Source organism: Ammodytes marinus, assembly GCF_949987685.1.
Source record: "Ammodytes marinus genome assembly, chromosome: 5".
In the NCBI taxonomy this organism is placed as follows: domain Eukaryota; kingdom Metazoa; phylum Chordata; class Actinopteri; order Uranoscopiformes; family Ammodytidae; genus Ammodytes; species Ammodytes marinus.
This window is the reverse complement of record NC_137234.1, coordinates 22,511,725-22,514,224: the sequence shown is the minus strand read 5'-3', so window position 1 is coordinate 22,514,224 and position 2,500 is coordinate 22,511,725. Positions and strand designations below refer to the sequence as shown.

Here is a 2,500-nt window from a genome sequence, read left to right as displayed (position 1 = left end):
TCTGGGACACCACCTCCTGGGTGCATCTGTCCAGGCAAGCTGCAGAACCAGTGCACACAGCATTGATCAAACACTATAAGGTTTCACATGGTTTCAAATGGATTTTGTTGGGGTTATAATAAAAAAAATAATATTTAACTCTTGTATCAATACAAACGGATCCACCATGAGTATTGCACTTACCTAAGGCTCTGTAATCTGGGGTCCTGCATGACAGAGTTGGGGGTGAGACCAAAAGGGTGCGTTAGGTGGTGAGGTGAAGGGTTAGGCGGAGTCCGCTTATCGCGCTGTGCCTGGGCGCTCTCGGCACACGCTCGTTCCCTACTGAGTCCCTGAATACTGGGCTCCACCTGACAGAGGGATAGAGAGCAGGCATTACTATTGATATCCATGTGGTTTGACTGTTTGCTGCATTGAAACTTGAGCAAGAAAAAAGTTCAGGGAAATAGGATGGGAAATGAGACAGAGTGATTGGGTAACCCTTTCCCTTCCCTACCCCCCTGAGCAGCACCCAGTGGAGGGGAAAAGTGGGTCCGATATGTCATATTAGGTCAAGATCAAAGTGGAAAGATGATCCTAATATGTGGCCTACTACATCTCTTCCTCACCGCTTACTCCTTTTCTCTGTCTAAGAGGTGCCCATACATTGGATCCCCTATTGATTAAAGTCAAATTCCAACATTCAAATCACCACAAAAAAGCTAAAGCAACGAATGATACAACGTTACAAAAGGATGCTTCCCAAAGTTGCAAATACTGTAGATTTACAGTTAATAATAACACAGTTGGCAAAGCTGCAGAACGTGTAAGTGGGGCTTGGACCTGCCCTAATTTGCTTAATACATCATGTGTCATTGTTCCACTCTGTTTCTACTCATGGTTAAAAATGTAACATGTCTTCGATGTCGGCATAATATTGTTCTGAAAATGTTGCTAACATTGTGTGAAAATTATTGTCAAATCTTTTCGATACAGTAGCAGCAAGGTCAGACTTACCACAAACAAACCAAAAGCAAATGAGCTCTCCCAGCAACACCCAATCTACTACCTTAGCTTTGTACGACAGTTGACCTGCAGTGAAATATCTGTGATTTGCATTTGTTTGAATACTTTTGAATGTGTCACTAATGAAAAGCAGATTCAAAGCAGACATGATTCATCTCTGTCGTTTTCTCTCAAATGGAAATTGCGAGACAAAGCAATTAGCAAATAGCGAAGGCTGCTATCCAGGATATACACTATGCAGTGTGTTTGACCCCGGGGCAATGGTTTTTACACATTCCTTCCGTCCTCCTCGTGTGCCAGTCACACTCACCAATCAGAAGTGGCCAAAGAAGACTGCATACACCCACTGACAACAAACAAGTGACAGGTGGACAGTCCAGTGCAAGTAGTGATGCTTTAGCCCAATCTAGTAAACAAACTACTATTTCAGAGTCATTTGAATGGCTAGCGAATGCATCGTGAGATGACGGAAACAAAATTGCACTATCTAGCTAATAACATTAACACTGTGACAAAAAAAAACGATTGCAAGTCAAATCGCAATCGTGATATTTGTCAGAAAAATCACAATTTGAAATTTTCCCCAAAAACTTTCAGCCCTGCTTGATAGCAGCCATCATATTCCTTGACCTGTGACCCTGCAGACAGCCAAAGGCCTTCACAGATGCAGCAATAAACACACACACACAAACAGTCTGCTTCTTTTGCTTAAACTGTCCTGTTCTCTGTCTTTCTCTGTTCTAGGACAAGCTGCACACAGTGAGGACAAACACGGAATCTATGCAAAGCTTCAGACTAGCCCTCTCTCCCCTCTCTGTCGCTCTCCTGCTCATTCTTACTCTCCCTACCCTCTTTTTCTTAACATCCTATTCTCTATTTACCTCCCTCCCTCCCTCCTTCTTTCTCTGTGAATGTCTGAATGGGAGCCCCAGGCAGGCAGAGCCACAGAGTGGTCTTTGTGAAGGGGGAGAAAGGCAGCTCTGATCCAGGGGGAAGTGGCTACTGTGGGGGCTCACCCCTGCATTGTGTGAGGGGCCTGGTTCCTCGTCCCACCTTGAATTCATTCACGCACCCACAAGCAAACACATCCACAGAGGCGCGCACACACACAAACACAGGTCCCTCTTCACATCCTAAGCCTTTTTTGTGGTGAAGGGTCAAGTACAAACACACACACACATTCACACGCATACACACGTGGACGCACACAAACACTGCAGGAAGCGGAACACAATAGGTGCCAGTCCCTGCAGCCTACAGTGTTTCTTTTACAAACCCCTCATGTGTCGCTGGAAAAAGACATGGACTGATTGGCGAGAGGACGACGGGGGTGTGGCAAAGAGGGGTGAAAGGATGAAAATGAAAGGAGACAAGACGGAGAACAAGAGAGTGGTTCAGGATAGAGAGAAAGAAATGGAGGGGATGGCTGGTTTTGACAGTTTTATGTTGACAAGCAATGGGACTATTTCTTTAATGAAGGGAGCAACAGTAGGGC

At 45.1% G+C, this 2,500-nt stretch overlaps 1 protein-coding gene across 1 annotated transcript in view; it reads right to left on the bottom strand.

The window, feature by feature from the left end:
• The window catches only part of LOC307250789 (genetic suppressor element 1-like), a 17,527-nt gene that overhangs the window by 10,157 nt on the left and 4,870 nt on the right, over positions 1-2,500 (bottom strand). Inside the window, exons 4-5 of the mRNA XM_080027986.1 lie at positions 184-350; positions 1-39 (exon numbers count right to left, since the gene is read on the bottom strand). The exon at positions 1-39 is cut by the window's left edge and continues 156 nt beyond it. Coding sequence (XP_079884112.1) covers positions 1-39; positions 184-350 — 206 coding nt within the window. The remainder of the gene's footprint in view (positions 40-183; positions 351-2,500) is intronic.